General features: G+C 31.7%; 2 protein-coding genes and 1 pseudogene across 3 annotated transcripts; 2 read left to right on the top strand and 1 right to left on the bottom strand.

The window, feature by feature from the left end:
- Nucleotides 1-5,827: 5,827 nt before the first annotated feature.
- LOC129873756 (protein RTF1 homolog) lies at nt 5,828-8,489 on the bottom strand. 2 transcript variants are annotated; one of them, XM_055948925.1, is made up of 2 exons: nt 8,369-8,489; nt 5,828-8,011 (listed from the first exon to the last, which is right to left on the bottom strand). In XM_055948925.1, exon 2 carries the CDS (start codon nt 7,969-7,971, stop codon nt 6,010-6,012), a length of 1,962 nt encoding a protein of 653 aa, XP_055804900.1. In that variant the 5' UTR covers nt 7,972-8,011; nt 8,369-8,489; the 3' UTR covers nt 5,828-6,009. The 2 variants fall into 2 exon arrangements, with proteins under 2 accessions (XP_055804900.1, XP_055804901.1); XM_055948926.1 differs by having other exon boundaries at nt 5,828-7,997.
- A 6,375-nt stretch (nt 8,490-14,864) lies between these two features.
- Nucleotides 14,865-17,496, top strand: LOC129873548 (uncharacterized; annotated as a pseudogene).
- A 4,051-nt stretch (nt 17,497-21,547) lies between these two features.
- Nucleotides 21,548-23,701, top strand: LOC129873547 (uncharacterized). Its single transcript, XM_055948660.1, has 4 exons — nt 21,548-21,931; nt 22,173-22,337; nt 22,448-22,683; nt 23,191-23,701. The coding sequence occupies exons 1-4, from the start codon at nt 21,644-21,646 to the stop codon at nt 23,444-23,446; spliced, it is 945 nt and encodes a 314-aa protein (XP_055804635.1). The 5' UTR covers nt 21,548-21,643; the 3' UTR covers nt 23,447-23,701.
- Nucleotides 23,702-24,728: the final 1,027 nt, after the last annotated feature.

The raw sequence follows: 24,728 nt of genomic DNA, 5'->3' as shown, positions 1-24,728 counted from the left end.
GAAATCCCTCTTTTCCCCTCATTTTTGGAAACATAAGGGGTCTTCATGATACATAAATAGTTGATACGAAGTATTAGTTACAGTTGAGGTTTTTTATGGAAAGGAAACGTAAAACAATTTAAGATTCCTTATTTCAAGCAATCACATTAGAAACAGTTAATTACTCACATCTATTCAGTCCCTTATTTGTCGTAACAACTTGAGTGAATTCAAAATTCAAAAATTGTAAAAAACAGAGCATCGAAAATTATTCAATTTTGGTTCAAACGTTTTTGAGAAATTTGAGAAGATACATAATGAATATCTCAAATTTGCTGAGATATGAAAATATGAAGTGAGGTATGAACGATACAAAAGTGATGGAATCGTTCTTGGCGAAAATATTTCTTTCATGAATTTGAAATCTGGTCTTCTTCTTCAATTTCTTTAATAAACTACAACAGTGATAGTCTAGTCTTCTTCTTCAATTTCAATTTCTAAAAAAGGTAATATAATTTATCCATCTCTGTATTTTCGTTGAACTTCTTCTTTTTCTTCTTCTTTAGTTTTCGATTGATTTTCTTCTTAAATTTTGTGTTCTTCATCTCTAATTTCTAATACATATGGATTTTAGTCTGTCTTTTAGTATTGATCTTAACCAATTAAATTCTCAACAACAAAAAATTATTTCTCCTAGATTTGATTCAAGTGGTGATGATTATGATGAAATTAGATTCAAACACCGCAATGATCCTTTAGTTATGGAGAAAATTGCGTGAAGAGTATTTAGCAAAGGACCATGATACAAAATTAAAATCTCCAGTTCCACAACCCCCCAAAAAATTGAAAAAAAAAGTTGAAGGTGTTACAATACGCCCTTCTCTGTCCAAGGTATGCATTTTCTAATGTATCTTGTGATTTTTTATTTTAAATTCCATGAATAATCATTACATTGCAATGTATCATGTTTACAAATCTTTCTTGATACATAATCCTAATTCATTAATACAAAATTTAGCATGTACCATGTTCGTATTTGTATTGTTGATACATAACTCACTGTCTTGTTTATATTCTGACTGAATGTATCATATCATGACACACAAGTTTTTTTGTTTATAATGTTATTTGTTGGTTTTGTTCATGATACATAAGTATTATATGTATCATGATACATAAGTATTATATGTATCATGATACATAAGTATTATATGTATAATATAAGTATTATATGTATAATGTTCATAGTTTGTGGTGTTCATGATATATAAGTTCTTATGTGTGGTATGTGGAGTTGAATCAATATATCTCATATCATGATACATAATTATTTTGTGTATACTATATAGTAAATATGCGTGATCATGTTCATGATACATAAGTTTGTAATGTATCATGGACAAATCTTATAGTTATTGATACTTATGATATATCAATGCAGGATTCGAAGTACGTAATCAAAAAAATCTATTCTCACTTTTAATTTGATTGAGTCAAATAATGATGTTTCATGTTATTTACCTGAATTAGAACAAACTATATCACTGATACAAGCAGTGTAGAAGTGAGGAGAAGCAATTGTATAAGGATAAAGCAACACTAGTCACTGAAATGGTCAAATACAAATTTGAAAATAGTTTCAATTTCAGAGTTAAGAGATCGGATAGTAAAAGATATGTAATTATAGGTATTGTGTTGTGTAATTGATTTTAGATTTGTGTTTTTGTGATTTCAGGGTCAAGGATGATACATTGCTACAGTATGTATTATGAATAAAATAGATAGTGAGTGAATCTATCATGATACATTAGACACTATATTATTGGTGTATATGATGTCTATTTTGATTTTGATACATTGAATTATGCTATGGTTAAATTAAAAGATACATTAAGTTTAAATTTGATGTTACGTATCATGACAAAAATATGTTGAACATTATACATTACTAAACATGTAAAAGGGCAGCTCGGTGCACTAAAACTCCCGTTATGCGCAGGATCCGGAGAAGAGCCCGACCACAAGAGATCCTTGTACGCAGCCTTACCTTACATTTCTGTCAGAGGCTGTTTCCAAGGCTTGAACCTGTGACCTCCTGATCACATGACAACAACTTTACCAGTTAATCCAAAGCTCCCTTCATATTACTAAACATATATTATAGTTAAATTTACTTAAGAAAACTACTAAAATTTTCAAATGATAGCTCTATCTAGAGTTATAATTATTTTTTATTAGTGATACATAATGTAAATGTATATGATACATATTGATAACTTGTCTACTCAATATAATGGTGCAGCTATGTATTAAGATATTATTTGGAGGACTGTGCTTGGAGTATGAAAGCATCTTGTAGGATGTATCATTCAATGTGTTAATGTTGACAGGTTGTTGCTTCATCTAAATATCTTTATTCAGTTTATGAATTGGGAAGAAGATACATTGTCTGTCTGGAAAGAAAAGTATGCAATTGTGGAAGATTTCAACTAGAGGAGATACCTTGTCCACACGTAATTGCTATTTTTAAGAGCAAGAAAGTTACAGATATGCATTCATACTGCTCTGATTACTACAAGCCAGACACATTAGCAAGTATATATGAGGTGTCATTGGTTCCAATGCCAATAAGCAAGATTGGTCTATTCTGAAAGAAATCTTAGAAAAAATGATCTTGCCACCAATATACAAAAGGATGCTTGAAAGACCAAGGAAAGGAAGAAAAAAGAACGGTAGTGAGAAGCTAACTACGAGCACAAACTGCTATGGACGTTTTGGACATGAAGGTCACAATAGAATATTTTTTAATTTCTTTTCCAAAGAGAAGTGATAATTTGAATTTTGAAGATACATTCACTTACCAGTTGAATAGACATCATATAATTGGTTTATGTATAATATGTATCTTGTTTTGGATTATTGAGTAGTTTTCAACATTTTTACCAATTGATTGTGAATTTATGATACATTTACATTGAGTATTAGTTTACTAAATGACCTGATTTTTGTAATTTAGAATTTGATACATTTATTTTTTTGTATCAGATTCAAAAAATAATAATTTATATTTGATACATTATATATGTCGATTCAGGTACATTGTACTTCAATTTTTTTTAGATTTGATACATTATCTTTCATTATATAAATTAAGTTTATCTTGTCTGATACATCATGTTCAGGAACTTAATTATGCTCGAATCAGATACAGTGTATTAAGAACATACTGAATCATTACATTCAAAAAAATGACTTGGTGGTGCAATGTATCAGATATATTACAATCTATGAATTATGTAGAAGATACATTATTTGTAATGAACAAAATAAATCTAACATGTAGAATTAAGTATATCTTTAAACTGATAGATGAAAATGTGTATCATTTTAATGTAGTTGATACAATACATGGTGTTATGTATCATACGCTAAAAATGTCATCTGAAAAAATGTATCAAATACAAGTAAAAAATCAAGAATTCAACAGCATATAGTAATTAACATAAACAGAATCAAATTTATAAACACTATGCATTCATAGAAGTTTCAAATAGTACTTCTCCAAAATATTGGCTACTAGATACAAAACTAATGAATGAATCAACTAGTAAAAACAAAACTACAGATCACTAGTGATGGCATATCTACTCTACATCAACCAAATCCTCACGAGCTGGGGGGATGAAATCACTCTTAGATTTAGGTGGATTATCGTTTTCACCGACATATCTTTTCTTTGCCTTTTCAATATCATATTTTTATAAAAGTGATGTGTATCGAGCACGAAGGTAATCAGTTTGGACTCCAGTAGATGAAATCTGAATTCTCACAGGCTGTCACTTTCTTGTTAAGCAATGCCTTGGATATATTCAACATGAAAAGAGTGTTATAGTCCAATCAAGCTCATATAAGACTTATGTACCATGATATGAGATATATTAATTCAACTCCACATACCACATTTAAGACTTATGTATCAAGAACACCACAAACAATAAATATTATATGTATAATACTTATGTATCATGATATTAGATACATTAATTCAACAACTTATGTATCATTGGGATCTTTTTGCTCCAACTCAAGCAATAAGAGACACTTGGTGATTTATCGTTGAAAATTACACTGTGGTATATTTAATTAAAGACCAAATATTATTTCTCTGAATAACTTAATTATTTCTTCTCCTATCGACAATTTGATTTCATTCACAAAAGTCGCATTGTGAGCTGTACCAAATCTCAAAGAGTGAGATGAAATTTATTTTCTTACATACTACATACCCTGCATTAACAAGGCATAACTGATAATATGATAAACTTTGATACATTACAATATCATATACATTGAAGCACAATATATATATATATATATATAGCAAAAATATACAGTTTGACATAATTATGTATCAAATATGTAACTATGAATATGATAAAAAGAGAAAGATTTTGTGAACTTCTGTATCAAACAGAAAAACAATTGACATGACACATAACAACAACTTTATGTATCATGAAATGTGATACATTAACCCCAACTCACAATAAGACATTCACCTATCCATAAAAAATACAATAACATGATACATAGAAAATAGACTACTGTTTTGATTTTTTTCTCCTTATTTTTGGAAGCTTTTGGAACTAGAGATTTTGAACGTAAAACTATTAGAACTGGAAATTTCGAACTTGAACAAGCATCCTTCCGCAATTTCTTCATAATTAAAGGCCTTGTTACGGTGTTTGAATTTATTTTCATCAAAACCACCACTACTAGGAGAATCAAAAACATGAGTAACAATATTTTCTGTTTGGGGAACTAATTGAGTAAGACCAATACTAAAGGATGAACCAGAATCCATATGTATCAAAAGTTGTAGATGAAGAACACAAATTAGTTTGAACGAGATCTGAAATAGTAAAAGCAAAAAATATGATGAACAAATTCTCCTACATTTTTTAGAAATTGAAATTGATGAAGAAGACTACAAAAACACGATTGTAATTCAAAAAGTTAACTGTTGATAGACTTGTTTGAATTTAGGTGTGATTTTAGGGGGAGTTAAGAATGAAACGAGAATGGAAAGGGTGATGTATCCGTGGGTTGGAGAGAGAAGGAGAAAAATAGGAATTTTTTATTTTTTTTCAAATAGTAGGAAATATTAGAGAATATAGGAAATATTAGAGAATATTTATCAATTTGATATAAACACCATGTGAATAATTATTTCTAATGCCAATATGTCGTGTCATTAGAAATAATTATTCACATGGTGTTTATATCAAATTGATAAATACTTACAATTATTATATGTATTTTTATCAGGTAATCATGATTAATTGATTTTTAAGTTGATTTCAATTTGCACTTTACCATGTTAATTCATATAATTTAGTATAAACATAGTGTCTATACTTTTTTCCATTGAGTAATTTTCTTACGAGGCGAAGCAAAATGTGGAATAAATGTCATTCACTATCCCATGTTCAATCATTGTTGCCTATGATTAGCTACAATGAATTTGATACATTCTTTTCGTCCTCTCAACTGTCCAAATTGATTGTCATTTTTGGGAGTTGCACAAATTTGGAAAAGCAAAATCACAAATCATACAAGAATAATTCTTTTGCTTTTGGGGTAAACAAGGGTTCACATCAATGCATTTTTTTGGGTAATTTATCTTGGTGCTGGTACTATATCGTGTCTTTTTCTTGAAATTTTTAGGACAAATTCCAAGTTTCCGCCCGAAACTATGATATCACAAAAGTTTTGAAAGATAAGAGGCTATTCTGAGTAAACTTTAAAAGGCCCCTTGTAAACCAGGTCTTTGCAATAAGAGCATAAATCCAAGAACAATCTCAAAGTACTTTGATATAACAGTAAGTTTACTCTTAATTCACAGTAAGTAAATGAATCCCCATAACAACAATCCAAAGGGAAGGGCAATAATCCATTTGGCTTAATAACAAAAGCATAGAACAGCTTATACTTAGAAAACACAGATTGAGGTGGTAACAGCAGTACATCTCAAAGGAGCCCTCTCCTTCTCTTGTAGTCACTAACACTTAAAGTTAGTGCATGTCTTCTCCCATCATTCTCAGGAACGCTACATCCAACGGTTGCTTCTATCCTCTGTTTTCGAGCCATAAATCCTGCTTGGCCTCCTTGAGGCCCTCCGAACTTCTGAAGCACAGCCAAGGAGATAGGCAGATCGAAATCATGTAGTGTATTTGATTCTGTTCCTAGGTCTACCGGAGCATTTGTGTCCACCAACTTTCCAGCACCTGCTGCAGCCTGCAAAGCTGCTGCTGTAGCTGCCATTCCTCCGTCAGCAGTTCCACCAGCCCCATTATTATCTCCAGCTGCCAATGCTGCAGCAGCAGCTTCACCATTGGATGCACCTTCTGCTTCTTCATTAGCACTTTTTGCAAAATAATTCGTAGACCTAGTCCACCTTCTAGAGAAGGGATCATACCCGGCCTCACCAGCTTTTAACAGTTGATTCACTGGTCTGAGTTCTGATGCATTTTTGAAATTCTCAACCCTATTCTTCCGGTTCATCTCAGCCAGCCTGCGGGCCTTGTCATCTTTCTCTTGAACCTTCCTGCTATCCTCCAGTTCCTGCAGTCTTGCCTTAATCCTCTCCACCTCTGCTTCGTCATTCTTCATTTTGGCCACTTCCATATCCCTTCTCAAACGATCCTTCTCAGCAGCAACATTAAGTGGCCTCCATGTTGCAGATTTTTTCTGCTGCAACATCTGCTTTACAGTGTCAGCAGAGTAAACAAATGCGTTAGATTTCTGTATGGCCTCTTTTTTTTCCAACACATCTTGTTTACTGGGCATACGACCACCACTTCGTTCTACTTCCCTTACCCACTGATCAAACTCATCCCTCAGAGGAGGAGAGTCTGAAACCATAGCCATCTGCCACCTAGCAGCAGAGCTTTCATTGCCCCAAACAACATTTAGAAATTTGGATGTGGTTTTATTTTCTAGCTTGTATTGTCGATTAGGATCTGAAGCATCAACATTGCGGACCACACAGAGCCTATAGATAGGACCAGATCTTGACCTCCCAATGCCAACTCTAACGAAGCAACCCACAATTAACTCATCAAAGAAAGGCTCCATAAACCATTTTGCCAGTTTTGACCGACGAATGGTGATTTCTTTTATATCCTCATAGGTTGGCAACTGTGACTCCGGTGATGACTTGTCATCATCACTGTCATCCATTCCATCATCGGCTGATGAATCTCCCTCATTGCTGTGTGAATCACTTTCTCCCCTAGTAGGACTACTACCTAGGGTTGCAGCAGTAAAGCTTCTACGTTTGATAGGTGAGTAACCCCTGCCTCCAGAACCTCTTCTAGCTGCATCCCTAAGTTTCCATTGACCCTCAGGATCCTGCTGCTGTCTTGCTCGTTTTGCTCGTATCTCATTCAATGCATCATCTCTGTCAGCTGCCCTGTCCAAAGCTCTTGTTGATGAGCGCATGCCACGAGAATGTGAAGGAGGTGAGCTTTGTTTCCTTGGTTGGGCCCGATCCTTAATCATTTTGTCATGCAGACTCCTGTCAGATTTCTTGGCTGCACGATCAGTCAATATCATTTCTCTTTCCAGTTCAGTCATCTGAGCAAGCTTTTGCCGGTCGTCTTCGTCCTTGTAAAGATCACTGCCAATAGAATCATCATCACTATCGTGTTCATTTCCATAACCATCTCCATCATCACCTTCTCCATGACTGCTATGGTCATCATCTCTTTCTTGAGGGTCCAATCTCTTCTTAAGAGGAACTTGTGAACTAGAAAGTTTTCGACCTGAATACCCACGACCATCATCGGAGTCATCGTCCCTGGAATCACTTCCATCATCAGAATATGAACTCTTGTGATGTCTTCTAGATGATGGAGGTGGACGATTCCTCCCACCGGTATTCGTTCTACCAGCAGCCTCCAAGAGCAAATCAGTTAACTCTTCTTCCATAGTCTTCTATCCCACTCAGCCACTTCCTGAATTATAACAACTTCAAAAACCACTCAAAAAAATCAACAATTTCGACAAATTATAAACACAATAGCTAACAATTTGACTATAATCCCAAAGGAGAAGAACAAAAACACCAAAGAAGGAAATATAAAACTCATTCAAAACTCAAAAGCACCGAATAGAAACCCTAAGACTGGATACATACAGAATACAATAGAACAATGGATTAAACTATGCTGATGAGCAAAGAAACAGGTAACCATTGATTCAACTCTATCAATCATTATAAAATTTTAAAATTTCTGTTCAATCATGCAAAATTTTTTACCATTAACACAATTGCCAAAGGGAGAAATGAAAACGAGTTTGCCGGAGAGAAGAATTAGATACGTACAATTGATATCGCCGGATAACGAGTTCGCCGGAGAGATATGAGAAAGGAACAAACTAGGGCAGAGAAGAAAATGGTTGGCAAGGCAGTAAGCAGTTTAGATTAAGATCCATTTTTTTCACTTTTCAATTGACCCATTAGAAAGAATTTGGGCTTGGGCTATTTCTTTAAATAGCTCTACTTGGCAAATATAGCAATAATTTTAAGGAAAACTTAAATAAATCACATAGTGTAAAGTATTAATTATCATTTTTTTTCTATTTTTTTTCAATTTACAAAAATCGCTTAAGAATATAGTAATTCGGATACATTAATTCAATAATCCGGATACAGTCACACCACAGTGACCCCGAAGCAATCTTCTTCTAGTTGCGAGATGAAATCCGACAGCCAATAGCTGGCTCTGAATAACCAGCCCAGCAATAAGCTCAATTGTTCCATAACTTGCTCCTCCGGATGGGAAGTATAGATAGAAAAGCAGAAAAGGAGGCGTCGGCTCTGAAATGATGGAAGATTGAATCATTCTTTCATTCTATTTTGGCTATTCCTTTTCGACGGGTGATTTATTCATGAGCTAGAGAGATAAGAGCTTCGATTCGCAGGCAGGATATAGAAATCGGGCACTATCTATATATAGTAGCTTCTAACTATCTATATATTCAGTAATTCGGATACATTAATTAAGGTTTAATGTATCATCAGGTAACATTTAAAGCATGATACATTAAACATATTGATAATTTATAAATCAGAATTAATGTATTCGGATTACTGAATTAATGTATCCGGATGGAAAGAAGGGATTTTTGAAATTTTTTGAAATGGATAGGAGTAATGAAAAATATGGTAAATAAATGAGTGTAATTAGGTAATTTTCCATAATTTTAATCTATATACTATATTAAAAGCATAAAGACCCTTAAAATGTTGATTGAACTTTTTGCCCTTCAATAAAAGACTTCACTTTAGACAAAATCGTCTTTTCACCATTTTCCTTCAATTATTATATCAATATTTTAATGATATTAAATATTGATTATAATAAATATAATAAAAAAATTCAATAAAGAAGATTTTTTTACCACGATTAAATTCTTACATGAAGAATCATTTTCTAATTAAAATAGACTTGATCTCAAAAAAAATAATCAAAAGTCTTTCAAAATAATAAGCAAAATAGATTTTTTTAAAAAGTTCCAGCAAAGGGTCCAAAAAAATAGGCCAGCAAAAGATTAAAAAAAAAACAAAAAGAAGAAGAAGAAGAACAACGTTCAAAACAAATATGGCCAAAAAAAAAATTCTTAAAAATGGCCAAAAATTTCTACTCCTAATATTTGGTACTTACAAGTTGACTAAAACTATACTTCTTAAATCTTTTTAAACTACATTAAAAGTCCTAAACTTTAAATCTTTCCTTTTTATTTAGAAAATATAAGAATTTTTAATTTATATCTCATGATAACTATCTATATCGTCTTGAATTGTCATTTAGGTTTAGAATTCTTTCACTTCTTCTTTGTTTAGAAATCTTGATTGGGTTAGGGTAGTAAAACTGAGTTAGATTTAATTTCAGCCCATCAAACTTACTTATAAAATTCCATGTAAATCTCTTAAACCGCAGTTGTAAAATTATTAATTTTCTCTTTGATTTCATGGTAAAATAATCAAGGATTCTTGTTTTTGTATAGACCAAATCTAATTTATTGCTTTTGTATTTACAGTATATCGTTAGATCAAACAAGTATGGATTTTGGTAAGTTTTTTTTAGGTTATCCTTTTATTTAATTATTATCTATCGAAAACAATCTCCTATTCCACAAAATACTAACAGTAAATTAGGGATAGTTCTGCATATACGTATATTATTGTTGTTGTTGCAGATATTATATATGCTTCTAAGTTGTTATATACTTATATTGGCTATAGTTTTGCTTAGACGTCGACCTGCTCATTCATCAACATCGAAAAGATTGGCATCTCATTTCTTCTGGAAGGAAATACTCATAACAAATGCCTATAAAAATTTGTGCTTAATAATATAATGTAGACATAATAATTTATTTTTATATATTTGTTATTAATTGTATTGTAGGTCTAATGTTGTTATTGACGATAACATAGAGCTATAAAAAAGAAATGATGTGACAAATAATTTAATATCATAACGGATAGAATTGGGGAAGGAAGCTTCGTAGTTATAGATATTATATTTTGTGGTTGATTATAATACATGTGAAGAATCATGTCTACATATATAATTATGGAGTTTGCACTATTTTAGATGAGTAAATTGATACATCTTCAAAAAGGCTAATGCTTTATGGCTTGCACTTGCACTAATGTGTCAAATGACAATTTATCACTTTATATATGTTTTATCTTTATTATTAAATACTATTCATTTCACTTATAATTAGTAGGAGTGACATGATAAAATTATTATTTTATTTATTATTTGTTAAGAAGTGTGCCAAGTAAAACATAAAAAATTAGACTGAGGGAGTATAATTTTTTCGTTACCCTCAAAATTGCAATGAAATGAATTAGTTTCTTTATTTATACTCAAAGATCTTGAAGTTTTATTTGTACAATTAAAGAAAAAATTACCTAAATATACATATTATTTTATCATAATTTTTAAAATTCTCTATCATTTAAAAAATAAAAAATAAAAAATCCCTTTTGAATAGATTACTCCACTCTCGCTGATACATCCCTATCCCCCTATCGGATACATCCCTCTCCTCTCTGATACATCTCTCCCCTCTCAGATACTTCCTCCGTTATGTATCCGGATGTCCTATTCCCATTCCCTCTATGACACATTTCTATCCCCTCTTGAATACACCCCTCCCATTATATTCGGATGTCTGCTGATGTATCCGCAAATCTAGTGATATATTCGAAAATCGTAAATTTAAGAAATTTTTGTAATTTTAAAAAAATAATATAATTAACTCTTAACACTATGAGATTTATATAAATTACACATAATTAAAAGGAGTATTTACCTAAATACTCGACAATTGAATTTCCTTTTGCTTAAGTAATTTAGTAGACGATTATTTAGATTAATTCTTTAATTAAAACTCCAAAACAAGGACAAATAGATTTAAACTTTTATTATATGTTTTTTTAGTCAGAAATGAAGCAGTAGCTATTGATAGATTTCACTTAGGCAAAACCATCCAATATTCCAATCTAAATCATAGACTTGTCTAAGTCTACTAATATTACTATTAAAAGATGATACATTTGTCATTTATTTGGAGTACAATTATTCTCATCACTTAATTATTAAACTAACAAATTAAAGTCTAGCCGACTCCTAGTAAATTAAATAAAAAGTAAACTAACCATTTTTCAAATTTTTCTTTGTGGAAGTTAGCGCTAGCATCTCAAATAGTGCATAGCGTGTTTGGCCAAAGTTTTTGAGATATGTAAAGTGTTTATTTTTTTAAAATAAAGTATTTGACTAAATTTTTGTCAAAAAATAAATACATCTTGAAAGTAGCAGTTTTCAAAATCTAAAAAAATAATTCTCCTTAAATTCACTTTTTTGAAATATATATTTGGGGAGACTTTTTAAAAGTTATCCAAAAATTAATACTTTCTCAAAAATATATTTGAAATTGATCGATCAAATACAAAAGGTTTCTTACCAATAAAAAATATTTTTCAAAATAAGATAATTTTAAAAGTCAGGCCAAACAAGTTATCAAAAAAACTTTCAGAAAGCTTTATCAAAAGAGATAAAGGCAAAATTTTGCAATTGCCTTCATTAATTCAATTTTTTCTGTTGGGCCTGACATGAAAAAAAATCCCTAGAACAATACTTCTATTATAGTCCTCTTAGATTTCATGCTTGAAAAATATGATCTAAGATATCGAAATAGGACGACGAAAAATATAAAAGAAAAGATCTTACCTGTTAGTGATAAATATTGTATTGCTAGAGCAAAGGTCGAACTGTAATTACAAATTTCTAAAAAAAAATCAAAATCAAAAGCGAGATATAAAATGGGAAATCCAAAGTGATGAACAAAGCAAAGGGACAACTGAAAATAGAAGTAAAGCGGAAGCAATATTACCTGGATTTTTTGTTAGTTTTTCATAGTACACCAGATCTGTGAAAGCTGATAGTGAGATTACCTGAGAATGAACATGACCATCCAAACAAGGGACCATCCAAACAAGGTGTAAGGGTCTACGTATAATTTAGATCCTCTTTTATTTTATTTTCCAAATAAACACATTAAAGTTGGACGGATTTGTTCTTTGTACTTTCAGTGTTGTGTTTAGGTAAAGATAGCTAAGATTTTGAGGTCACATAAGCTAAATATTTATTTGTATCGGATGTTTATATTAAATTGATGTAACTTATTGTAGTTAAGTAATTTCATGAAGTAAATATATATATATATACATTAATTAATTATGTGATTAAGTAATGTTATTTTATATTCATACACATAATTCATACATAATGATGCATTTATTAATTTAATATAAACTGATATGAATAAATTTTTACATTATAGAGATGGTTCCATTGCCACTAGAAGGTAGGTATTGACTCATTTTTAGTCCTTGCAAACATAAACAATTAATATATTTTTTAAAAAACAGATGAAAATTAGAACAGTAAAAGAAAAAACATCAATTAAATTTAACCAAATCTTAAATTTATACCTTTTTCTACGAAAAAAATGGATGGTGATTCCTCTTCTCCCTGTCTGTGCTACCGTAGTTCAAGCTTCCACCATCTTCTATGATACCCCTGCCACTCTAGGTGAGTCAGTTCAAATCTTATTTGATGGGTTTTGATTTGCTTGTGTTGTTCATGTGATTTGGTGTTGGTATTTGATACTATTTGTTAGGGTGGTTGTTAGTTATTTACCTATTTCTTGAGATTTTAGTAGATTTTACATATATACTAAGGATAGTTTTGTAATATTAACTTCATATAAGGGCAAAATGGTAAGTAGCTAAAATGTATTCTAAAACTATCCATTCATCTTTAACCAAAAGAAAAAACAAACCCACCAAAAATATGGCAAAAATCTTTGAACAACTCCTCTTCAGCTTCAATTCCAATCACCAAAATATCTTCTTTGTACGGTTCACTTCTCTCAAACTCGTCAAATACTTTTCATAATTCTAGAACTGAGATGTCTTCTACAACAATCGGTTTTCTTGGATAAATATCGATTCTCTTCCTCTTACTCATCTTGACTTTGGTAAGTTATTTTTGCAGGTATCTTTGTTTTTTATAGATACTTATCAGATTAGACGGACGTTATCGGATTACACAACTAAGTTAGACTTGATTTGTTTTTCAAAAGAACTGAACTTTCAAGAATAGACACCAAGCTAAAAGTACTACTCACCTTACATTTTGTACAATTTGAAAATGCAATGTTAATGCATGAAAATTCAAGTATACCCTCAACTTGCAATTTATAAATATTATGCCATGTTGAAATTAAGCCTTTTCTAATGTAGAGCCCGTTTGGATGGGTTTATTGCCCCTTTTTAGCTTTTGGACTTGTTTGCCTAATGCTAACTTTAAGCCATAAAGTTCTTAAAGTCAGTCAAAAATGAAAAGTTAAGATTCCTAACTTTTTTTTCTAAGTGCTTAAAGTCATTTTCTTTGACCATGGAAATTACTTTTATATCCCTTATATTTTAACTAAATTTCCAAACTATCTTTTTTATTCTTTTAACCCTAAAATTCACATCATTTTTCTCATTTAAGCACTTTTATCCAAACACCCAGCTGCTTATTTATAAAAATAACTTTCAGCACTTTAAAATTCTAAAAGCACTTCATACATAAAAGTTACTTTTTTTAAGCGTATCCAAACGGGCTCATAGTAGAAATTCAGAATTGACAAAAGATATGTTCTTTTTTCAAAATAAAATATATTATGGAATTAAGAATTTAAAATATATGTTCTAAAATTATGGGATGTCAAGTAGCACATAAGTGTTTAATTGTATAAATTTAAATATTTATTTATATATATATAAAATTAAAAAATATAAATATCATATAAAATCAAGCTTATATATTATATCATTATATATTAAGCCATCGAAAAAGGAGCATCAACTTTGATAACTGTCCTACATTTCCAAGCAGGTTGGAGTTACCTTTTAGCTATTTGGTGAAAAATTATATTATTTATATGTAATTAAATATTATATAAATATAATATTATTTTCGTTCAATGATATTTATTCACTATTAATTTTATGCATTTCTTAAAAAATTATAAATAAAATAATAATTTTACTATATTATTTTTTGAATATAATAAATATATTTTTTTAAAAATATAATAGAAAAATACCATAACTAATAACGAAGATAAATTAAAAATTAAATATAAAATTATCTCTTAATTTTATAAATTAAATAAATATTATTAGTCATCTAGACAAGAAAGTAAATAGATGTCGGATGGTTCATGCTGTCTGTTTCTTCACATTTTTTCTAAATTCTGGCTCAGCCACCGTTTCCAGGTCGGTTACTTTGCTCACACTCCATTCTCAACATAGTGAAAGTTCAAGGAGGAAGATGGAAGAAATAGAGCACAAATTCGTTGAAGTGAATGGGCTAAAGCTTCATATAGCTGAAATTGGAAGTGGGGTTTCCCCAGTTGTGGTGTTCTTACATGGATTTCCTGAAATATGGTATTCTTGGAGGCACCAGATGGTAGCTGTAGCCAAATCGGGCTACAGAGCTATTGCACCCGATTTCAGAGGATACGGGTTATCGGGTCATCCACCTCAACCCGAGAAAACCACATTTCTGGATCTTACCAATGACCTCCTTGCACTCCTTGATGCTCTCAGCATCTCTAAGGTATTCCTTCATCTTCTAAGATTTTGAGATGAGAGGGTTGTTTTTATTTTCAGGTCGGGTCGGGTTAAATCTTAGCTGAGGCAAAAATAGGTACTTGTGCTTGTGGGGGTAGCAGGTACCCGTGCGATTATACTGGGATGTTGTTGATGTAGTAGGTACTTGTGGAATTAGTCGAGGTGATACCACAATTATCGTAACAAAAGAAGGTTAGATCGAAATTGATGTCCTACATATAATTTTGGATTCAGCTGCCATTTTCTGTTACTTTTAGAATAAATTATAAATGTCGTTTGAAATTTCTTAAGATAGTAGTAGTTGTACAAATCAAATTGCTTTTTTTTTTCTTCTAATCTAAAAAAAAGAAAAACTTGAAAGCCAAAAGGGAAATTGATTGATTCATAAAATAGGTATCATTCTTTTTAGAACGAAGGAAATAATAAATAACGATAACTGAGCTATGCAACTTGCACCAAGGCAAGCTTACCACTGGTGCTATTGGTGGAGTTACAACATGAAAGAAATTTAGGGGACTATAAGAGTGCTTGAAGATGGTAAGTGTCAAAATAGAATGTTTTAGACTGCTTGAGTAAACATAAAACAGAATCTAGCCTTCTTCAGCATTAATAATTAAACACACTAGAATTTGCATTATTGCTCTAGATAATTGCAACATTATCTTAAGTTTGTGTAAAACTTTAGTTATTTGTATGTTGTATTTTGTTAACTTGCATCCTAAATTTGTACAAAAGTATAGTTATTCTTAATTTAAAGCTAACATAGTTATAATTCAATCAAAATGATCTTTTTCCTTGTTCTCGGTAATTTTATGTGAAATAAGAACATCTATGTTGGTGTTTTTGGTTCCTGGTTCCCTTTGTCCTCTCTCGCTCTCTCTATCTCTCTTGGCATGTGTCTTCTCATCTCTTTGTATGTCCAATAATGTAGGCTTTTCTTATTGGCAAAGACTTTGGATCTGCTATCCTATCTCTTTTTGTTCTTCTCCATGGGGAGAGAGTCCAGATATGGGAGTGCCATTCGTGCCCCCACAACCAGCTAATTACTGTGAAAACCTCCCTGAAGGCTTCTATATTTCACGTTGGAGGGTATGTTTTTTCTTTCTGATTTACATTCTCCGTGATATCAATCCTATCTCTATTTGATCTCCAAGAGATTTTCTTTGCAGGAGCCTGGGAGAGCTGAAGCTGATTTTGGTCGGCTTGACGCTAAAACAGTAGTGAGGAATGTATACATTCTTTTCTCCAGAAGTGAAATACCAATAGCCAATGAACATCAGGAAATCATGGACATTGTGCAACCTTCAACTCCTCTGCCCCCTTGGTTCTCTGAGGAAGAACTGGCTGCATATGGAGCTTTGTATGAAAAATCTGGATTCCGAACTGCATTGCAGGTTCCCTATAGGTACCACGACTTCTATTTCTATTTGAGCCAGAAAGTAGCTTTTCTCTATCTCACACTCATATGTTACACAAAATTCTTATAAACAGTAGTAGTTAAGCTGAAGTACTAACCTCGTGGCCCCATTGTGTGTTTAATATTCATGAATTGACTGAAATTTCAAGTTATATATATTAACTTGATGGTTTGTTAGCTACTGACCGCTTTCCTGATATCTTTTCCTCTGGTTGTTGATGAATTTCATTATGCAATAGGATTTCACTGCATGAACAAGCCAACATAAAAGATCCAAGAGTTCATGTTCCAGCACTGTTTATTGCGGGCGAGAAGGACTATTTCCTAAAATTTCCAGGAGTCCAAGACTACATAAGTGGAGGACTCCAAAGTTTAGTCCCTAATCTGCAGATGGTTAGCTTGCCAGAAGGAACACATTTTGTTCAAGAACAATTACCCGATGATGTCAATCGACTCTTGCTCGACTTCCTCACTAAGAATAGCCAATCTTGATAATCATCAGTTAAGGCTTTGTTGAAGAGTTTTCAACAGTTTGGTTTGTTGTATCTGTCCAGGAAGTGTGAATGATCAGTCCATCATTTATGTTCTATCAAAGTCTTTGTTGTTTTCTACATGTTATATTGTACCTCAGTAACTGTTGAGGCGGAACCATGGTCTGAACTTTGTTGGTTCTCAATTTTAGAATCAGGTGGTTTTGAGTTTATTTTTTGTATAAATTTAGAGGATATCTTAATATAAATATAAGTTTTAGACTCAGAGCCCGTTTGGATGGGTTTAAAAAAAGTAACTTTTATGTATGAAGTGCTTTTAGAATTTTAAAGTGCTGAAAGTTATTTTTATAAATAAGCAGTTGAGTGTTTGGATAAAAGTGCTTAAATGAAGAAAATGATGTGAATTTTAGGGTTAAAAGAATAAAAAGGGTAGTTTGAAAATTTAGTTAAAATATAAGGGATATAAAAGTAATTTTCATGGTAAAAAAAAATGGTTTTAAGCACTTAGAAAAAAAAGGTTAGGAATCCTAACTTTTCATTTTTGACTGATTTTAAAAACTTTATGGCTTAAAGATAGCATTAGCCAAACACATTCAAAAGCTAAAAAGGGGCTTTAAAGCCCATCCAAACGGCTCTAAATCTACTTGGTTCTACGTAACCTTCAAAAGAGTTCTGTGTGCACCCCTAGGTGTATAAAAATCATTTTTCATGATAAATATTTTTAACTATAAAGAAAACTGACTTACCTATGAGCGAAAGTCATAATAACTATCTTAATTTTTAACCTCATATTAAGACATTATTATTAATTTTTAGTATTCAAAATTTTCATCAAAACACTAATCAAATTTGTTGATATTATTATTAATATTTAATATATATGCTGTACTATAGGTATCATGCACAAACGCATCTACTGTATGTTTTATTTTATGTTGCTTGGAGGTGTGTGTTGCCCCAAAAACTACTGTGTATCTTTGAAGGATTCGACAAGTGCAGCATCATTTTTAACAGGAGGGTCCTAACAATATAGGTTTTATATGAACTGCAAATTCCCCAGTCACTGCTCTCTTATCTCACACTCATAGTGGTGCACGGTTTAGAACTCGGTGAATATAGAAAAGAAATTATAGGAATTGTTTTGCTGGTTGATTAACTACTCAACACTTTCCTGATTTTTTCTTTTTTTCTTGGTTGTTCATGAATTCATCTTGCTATACGTCACTGCATGAACAAATCAACATTACCGATCCAACCGTTCACGTTCCAGCACTGTTTATTATGGGAGAGAAACATTATCTCCTTAAATTTCCAGAATCGAAGATTACATTAGTAGTGAAGGACTCAAAAGTTTAGTCCCTAATCTGCAGATAGTTAACTTGCCAGAAGGAACCCATTTTGTTCAAGAACAATTACCCAATGAGGTTAATCAACTGGGGCTCGAATCCCTTACTAAGAATAGTAAGCTTGAGTAAGGCCTCAGTGTTGTTGTTGCTCTGTCTACTTTAAGAATAGAAGTTCCAATAAGGTGTTGTTATTGTTGTTGTTCTTCCGAGTTCGTACTAGTAAGAATGGTAAGTCCTAGTTGTGTTCTACATGTAAATATGTAATATTTTGCTGCAGTGACCCAGCAATTCCGTTATATCATGAATGTTGAGTACACCTTTCATTCTACTTCCAGTCTTGCGTTAATAATAGTCGGACTAAAAGTCTATTTGACTTAGCTTATTTAAAACAACTTATAAGCAAAAAAAATAAATAGTAAGTTGGATCTTTAGGAACAATTTCTTTTAATCTGGATGATTAATTCAAACTTTTACGTGAATCTATTTTAAGGGAACATCGTTAACTCTTTCAATTCCTATTTCATTTATAGGTTTAACTCAGCCTTCTCAAAACTTAGAATACATGAATTAATCTCTTGTTCGATCTGCTATTCAACCAGTGAATCATTAAGATTTATTTTTCAATAGAATCTTTTACATCCACAAGTTCGTCATCCCCCTGGGACTATTCCGTATAACGGGCACCTCTTTGCAGAGGTTTGCCTTCCATCATGGACGTCATAGCCTAGTTTAGCACCAGTATTATTGGTTGTGTGTGTATCTATAGCTTCCAATTAACTACATAACCTCAGTATTACTGGTTGTGTGTGTATCTATAGCTTCCAATTAACTACATAACTACATTAGAAACAGAACAAGTAGAAACCTAGACGGCTAAACGTACTTTTTATTACTACAAAATTAGATAAAGTGATTATTATGTATCAAATAGATACATATGAATTGAACTTGTCTTAGACAGGCTAATGAAAAATTCACTTGCATTTGGTGCTTATTACAAGCCAGTTAGTCATGTAGATTCTACTTATAAGATTGATCACAATTCACAAACTTAACGTATGATTCCTTGGAGTTGATATTTTCTTGAGACACAACTTCGTCAAAGAAGATGACAGATGTGTGTGTTAACGACATAATATCCTGGTCATACTTATGATGGATAATGAAATTAGCCCATAAAAACATGACTCACTCAACCTAATCAGGTTTGGTTCGGTTATTAATTCGCTAGTTTTTTAGTTCAATTCACTTTCGCCCATAAAAAAAATTGATTGATATGTAACTTAAATTGACTCATGAGTAATTTTGTTTAAAATATTTTAATTTTTTTATTTAATATGTTATATACAATCATAATAATAAAAATATATAGTTAGGTACTAAAAAATTATTTATAGCATATCAAAAAAGAAAAAATTACCTAAATACACAACTTATTTTATCATATTCTCTAAAATTCCATTCTATTTGAAAAAAAATACAAAAATTCTTACTCTCTCCTATTCTCATATACATCACTTTACGCGATGTATCGATACGATACATCACTCTACGTGGTGTATCGAGATGTTGAGTGATATATCTGGAATCGAGACGCGGTGTATCGGAACGTGGAGGGATGTATCCGAAATCGAGACACAATGTATCAAGACATTTTGAGATGTATCTGAATTCACCAAATTTAAGGTATTTTTATAATTTTAAAAAGAATAAAGATAGACTATAATTAGCTTTTAATACTATGAGATTTGTGTAATCCCTGACTATAAAAATGTGAAAAAATTGAGTCATGAATCACTTTTTAACCTATTTCATCTAATATAACTTTTGAACAAATCTCATCATTTGATACCCCCAATTACCTAGCATCTAATAAAATTAGGCCGGAGACCTCTAATGAAGAAAAAAATAATTAGACAACGGAAAACACGATGCTACCAAGAAAGAAAATTTAAAAGAAATTATTTCTAAATATAACAAATAATTATTTACTTTGGAACAAATTAAAAGATAAATGCAGTAAATAAGACGGGACTGAGAGAGTACTGATCATCTTCTTTCTTTTTTTTCATCAAATGTCTGAGATTCATTCGCATAATAGCCCGAATAAATTTAAATTTACATCAAAAGTCCCACCGAAAAGCAATTTCGTATTTAAGAAGACTCGAATTCAAAATCTCTGAATAAAAATAAATGAGTATTTATCTCTCCATGTTAGAAGGAAGCTATAAGGTTACTTGATGTTTGTCTGTTCAGCTGAGCTACATATGAGTAATTTTATATTTAAAAAATATTTAAAATATATAAAAAATAATTTAAAATTAATGAGTGATCATTTAGATATGAAATTCACACTTTCAGAAGTCATTTATTGTGAGATATAATAATTCAAGGGATAAAATACAGAACTATTTTATCCTATATTTGGTTGGAGGTTTAGGCAGTCTTGAAATTATTGATTCCACCATTTATAACTTAGTAATGAAATAAGTTATCCCATTTATATAGTGGAATAACTTATTTTATGATAACTTATCCCGAAATAATTAATTCTAGGATAACTTATTCCCAATTAAAATCAATAATTTAAATATAAAACTCAACAAAAAGAATATTTTAGATATATTTTTGATATTTCACTCACAAATAAATACAACACGGAACTGAGAAAGTACTATTATCTTTGTACTCGAAGTGTAGGTAAATATTAGAGGAAAGCTAAAAGGTTACCTATGATTGCGGTTCAGCTGGTTTTGTTCAAGTTTTATATTTATATTAAAAAAATTATTAAAAATATATAAAATTAAATTGAAAATCAATTACTATTAAAACCCATAAAATTTAAATTGAGTCTAAACTTTCTCTAATAATGACAACCACAAAATTATGTATAGCAAAAAATTGCCACGGATAATTATATGACTTTGTCGATAGTATTTTGCAAAGATGCTTTTTTGTCTTGCTCACTCCATCTGATTCAAGGTTTGAAAGGGACAAATTTTGACTAAAAATATTATTATATGAAATATGATGTATAATTAGTACTTAAGAAAATCGCTCTGAAGTAATTATAAAATCCCAAACGCACTTGTTCAATCTTCTTACAAAATATAGCAAAACTGTTCACACTTTTCAGAAAATGGAAGAAATAGAGCACAAATACATTGAAGTGAATGGGCTAAAGCTTCATGTAGCTGAAATTGGAAGTGGGTTTTCCCCAGTTGTGGTGTTCTTACATGGATTCCCTGAAATATGGTATTCTTGGAGGTACCAGATGGTAGCTGTAGCCAAAGCGGGTTACAGAGCTATCGCACCCGATTTCAGAGGATACGGGTTATCGGATCAACCACCCCAACCCGAGAAAACCACATTTCTTGATCTTACCAATGACCTTCTTGCACTTGTTGATGCTCTTAATATCTCTAAGGTATTCATTCATCTTCTGAGATTTTGAGATGAGAGGGTTAATAGAGAAAATATCATAAATAATCTATTAACTGTTAGAAACTGTAGGACTAGGTGTAAAATGGTTTCTTATATCGTATTTAATTCATTAACTATTCAAAAAATTATCAGATTTTGTGCTTAACTATATACTTATCGGTTTACACCGGTTTTAGTGTAAGTATTTAAAAACTTATCATCTCTGTATCTGCCCAAAAATGTAGGTTTTTCTCGTGGGTAAAGACTTTGGAGCTATTGTTATTTCACGTTTTGTCAATCTCCATGAGGAGAGAGTCTCTGGATTTATTGTTATGGGGGTGCCATTTTTGCCTCCGAAACCTCTCGAGTTTAAAGGCCTCCCCGAAGGCTTCTATGTTTCGAGATTTGGGGTACGTTAATACGTTTTTTAATCTCTAATTTGCTTTCATCATGATTATCATTTATAGCTCTCTCTCTTGATCAATCTTGGAGATATATATACTATTTTAACTGTTTGCAGGAGCCTGGGAGAGCTGAAGCTGATTTTGGTCGCCTTGACGCCAAAACAGTAGTGAGGAATGTATACATTCTTTTCTCCAGAAGTGAAATACCAATAGCCAATGAAGATCAGGAAATCATGGACATTGTGCAACCTTCAACTCCTCTGCCCCCTTGGTTCTCTGAGGAAGATCTGGCTGCATATGGTGCTTTGTATGACAACTCTGGATTCCGAACTGCTATGCAGGTTCCCTATAGGTATCATGCGCAAATATCTACTCTATGTTTTATTCTATATTTCTCCAAGTCTTCTTCAAAAATACCCTCAGGTGTGTGTCGGATCCAACACTGATGCAGCAGCATTTTTAATTGGAGGGTCCAAACAATATAGGTTTTATTTATTCACAGCCCTGGTCAGGAGATGCAGACCATTATTCCTGATAACTGAGAGAAATTTCGAGGGATAATAGTGCACGGTGAATATATAATCATCTGCCTCTATACCAGGGGAGACAAACTTGAGAAACAATTAATTCCATGATGTGTTTTACTAGCATTCACGAAACTACAAGAAAATTCAAGTTACAGGAATTGCAAATGAGAATTTGTGAGAAAATGCATCTACTTTTCTGCAAGCTGACTCGAACCACCATTATAAAAGGATAGAAATTATAGGAATTGTTTTACTGGTTGATTACCTACGGAACACTTTCCTGATTTTTTTCTTTTTTTCCTTGGTTGTTTATGAATTTCATCTTACAATAGGTCACTGCATGAGCAAGTTAGCATTACAGATCCAACTGTTCACGTTCCAGCACTGTTTATTAAGGGAGAGAAAGATTATTTCCTCAAATTTCCTGGAATTGAAGATTACATTAGTAGTGTACTCTTCAAAAGTTTAGTACCTAATCTGCAGATGGTTAACTTGCCAGAAGGAACCCATTTTGTTCAAGAACAATTACCCAACGAGGTTAATCAACTCGTGCTCGAATTCCTTACTAAGAATAGTAAGCTTCAGTAAGGCCTCCTCGTTGTTGTTGTTGTTGTTGTTGTTGTTGTTGTTGCTGCTGCTGCTCCTTCTACTAAGAATAGAAGTTTTAATAAGGCGTTGTTGTTGTTCTTCTTCTTCTTCCGAGTTCCGTCTACTAAGAATAGTAAGCTTCAGTAAGTTCAAGTTGTGTTCTATATGTAATATTTTGCTGCAGTGACCCTGCATTTCCTATAAAAGCATGAATTGAAAGAAGAAATTACCATGTTATGAAAGCCATGTTCCATCTCTCTTTCTTGTTCTTTTATATTATGAATGTTGAGTAGATCATACCTTTCATTCTACTTCCTTCCAGTACCTATGTTAATAGGAGCAGGACTAATTCTTTTTTCAACAGCAACAAAAGAAAAATCGCCATGGGTTTTTCGGTGTTTAATTGTTAAACAGTCATGAATTTTTCAATCTACCTATATGATATAAGAGTTTCAAAATTAATTCAACTTTTACGCAATCCCCTTCTAGAGAGCAACACTTAATTCTGCAAGTTAGAATATATGAATTTTAAAATATATGAATTAATCTTTGGTTCTTTCCACTGTGATTCTTTTTCAATAGAATTTTTTGCATCCACGAGTTTTTGTCATTCCCCATGGGCTATTTTATTTATTTTGGGGGGGAGGGGGGGGGGGGGGGGAGAAGAGCCAATATAAATTATTTAAATTGTCATGTGGAACGTTTAAAACATTAAAGGAGTATTATTTCGGGCAAATTTAACAAAATGTCCATTGAGTTGCCTACTTAAAAAAAATAAACCCTTGATAACTAAAATGGCCAACGCAGCGACGTCGACTTCCTCCTTGTTGCTTTTGCTTCTTCGTCCTCCTACTGCTTCAGTGAATTGATTCGAGCAAATTATATATCAAAAAATACTAAATATCGAGAGAAATTTATATCTAAAATTTGAAACTGTTTAGAGTTGATCAAAATTCAATAGTCAATGTATATTTCATATATAGTTAAGCTATATTCAGCTTTTTGAGTGTATCATAATGTATAACTTGTGTATAAGTCATGTATAGATAAGATATATCGTATAGTCAGTGTAATACTATATGATTTTTGGCAAATTATATTGTATAGTCAATGTATACTTCCTACAATTCTTGACTATTTTCTATGTAAATAAAACATAACTATATTTTGTAAACTAATTACTTTATTGTATACATTTGAAACTAACCTATTTTCATCGTGAAACAAACATGGTACAGCAGCAGAAATAAGAGCTTTTTAGTTTAGTTTCTCTCCAATGAGA

The sequence above is a fragment of the Solanum dulcamara genome, chromosome 11, assembly GCF_947179165.1.
Source record: "Solanum dulcamara chromosome 11, daSolDulc1.2, whole genome shotgun sequence".
NCBI classification, from domain to species: domain Eukaryota; kingdom Viridiplantae; phylum Streptophyta; class Magnoliopsida; order Solanales; family Solanaceae; genus Solanum; species Solanum dulcamara.
This window is presented reverse-complemented; position numbering and strand designations above follow the sequence as displayed.